Genomic DNA, 2027 nt, shown 5'->3' with positions numbered 1-2027 from the left:
CCGCACGCAGCCGCGCTGCACCGCCGCAGACCGCAGCGCCAGCAGCGCCGCGCCTGCACACCACAAAAATACAAATCTTTCCTTTTTGTAACATTACCATAGATGAAACATTCAGAAATAATACCTAAAAAGAGTACTCGTAGATATTAAACTAGAAACATAGATAAATTATCAAAATCTAGAACAAATGATGGTACAAAAAGCACATTAGGAGAACGCTTATTAAGATTAGTTTACATCATCATCTCCTTATCCCACTCCTGAAGGATCAGCGCAACAGGTTTTTGTTACACATAACTCTATCATACGTCATCTGTCATCACTCCCTTCTTGATGTCACCTTTCACGCAATCTATCAATCTCTTTTTAAGACTTCCTGTACCGGTGTACCTCAACGCTCATAACTAACGTTCTCCTTGTAACATGCGATTCATCCCTCCTCATAACATGCCCATACCATGCCAACCTTTTGCTCCTCACCTTCTCTACCACTGGGGCTACTCGCAAACTTCCTCTAATATACTCATTTCGTATCTTATATTAGTACTAGCTGTTCCCGTGCGGCTTTATCCGCATGAAATTATGAAAATTCGATTTTATTTACATTTTTCAAATTATCAATAGTAAATGTCAAAATGACATGACATGACAAACCTTAGCAATCTTTCTTTCTTGATGTTGGCAGCAACTTATGGTCATTGCACATTAGGGTTTTTATCCAAAATATTGATCCCTAAGTTTAATGGCTTGAAAATATATAGCCTAAAGCGTGACGTTAGTGTAGGGCTTTTTATTAAAAAAAGAATTATTCAAAAACATGCTGTAATTGCTGACATCTTAGGCAACAAAGAAGTGTGTGTTTACGCTTTATTACAATATAGTATAGTATAGATAGATATAGCAAAAGTGACATTTAAGATCTCTGGTTGCTGTACATACGTTTCTCCTCCTGTTCCCTGAGCAGCCTGGCGTCCGCATCCGCCTGGTCTTCTAGTGCGAGTGCGGGGTGTGCGGGGTGCGCGGGGTGCTCAGGGTGCGGCGAAGTCTCCTCCGGCACCACGATCTCGTAGTCGTTGCGCGGGGTCGGCAGAGACTGCAGCGCGGTACGTACTGACGCCTTTAACTGGAATGTATTACATTTAATTGTTTAGTATCCTTTTAACTCAACATTTTACATATATTTGAACATTAATATATGATAGTCTCTGGCAAAAAAGTAATATTATGTCGAAAAAACGCAGTTATACAGATATACATTTTGACGATAATTGTACAAATATGAAATTACAAACCAAAACATATGTATTAAATATTTGATTTTTCTTTACCTGTTTTTGTATTTGATTCGCCATCTGTGGTGTATCGCCAGTGCCGATACGGTCTTCGGGGTTAATGCTCAACTTGTCTCTGAGCGCTGGTGTCTGAAACATGTATGTTTTCAATATTAAACAGAATACCATAATAAAAATACAAAGCTACTATTTCTTCGGTTATGTTGTTATTGGACAAAAGTATTTAAATATATGACTCACAGTGACGCCAGGTTGTCCCGTCTGCCCCTGACCGGGTGTGTTGAAGCTGCCTGGTGTTGACACCTCACTGCGGGACGATCTGCGAAAAAATGCAATATGTAAAAGATGAAATATAGATAAACTGATTGCCCGTGTCTTTTTAAGAAGTCGGGTATTAAGGATAAAATAAAAACCAAATGTTTGCCTTTTTTTAAACTGTTTTCATGTGTTGCGTGTGTGATGTACAATACGGAAAATTGACGGTGTCCCACTTTAAACCTACAATCGTTTAAACATTATGATGGACACGGCGATATTTCTCGAAGTGGAAAGTATGACATATTATGTATGTGTAATGTATGGCAAGTTGTGTGTATTTGTGTGATGTATGACATATTGTATATGTATAATGTATGACAAGTTGTGTGTCTGTGTGTGTGATGTATGACAAGGCGTGTGTGGCGTGCGCACCGGAAGGGCGTGGCGAGCAGCGTGTTGGGCGTGGCGAGCGCGTGC

The 2027-nt window shown here is 40.0% G+C and overlaps 1 protein-coding gene across 1 annotated transcript in view; it reads right to left on the bottom strand.

Moving 5' to 3' along the window:
* Nucleotides 1-2027, bottom strand: part of LOC106103499 (cell division cycle 5-related protein) — an 8967-nt gene that overhangs the window by 3312 nt on the left and 3628 nt on the right. Inside the window, exons 7-11 of the mRNA XM_013283277.1 lie at nt 1983-2026; nt 1533-1611; nt 1329-1421; nt 940-1123; nt 7-53 (exon numbers count right to left, since the gene is read on the bottom strand). Coding sequence (XP_013138731.1) covers nt 7-53; nt 940-1123; nt 1329-1421; nt 1533-1611; nt 1983-2026 — 447 coding nt within the window. The remainder of the gene's footprint in view (nt 1-6; nt 54-939; nt 1124-1328; nt 1422-1532; nt 1612-1982; nt 2027) is intronic.

Source organism: Papilio polytes, unplaced genomic scaffold, assembly GCF_000836215.1.
Source record: "Papilio polytes unplaced genomic scaffold, Ppol_1.0 DF823731.1, whole genome shotgun sequence".
Lineage (NCBI taxonomy): Eukaryota > Metazoa > Arthropoda > Insecta > Lepidoptera > Papilionidae > Papilio > Papilio polytes.
This window is presented reverse-complemented; position numbering and strand designations above follow the sequence as displayed.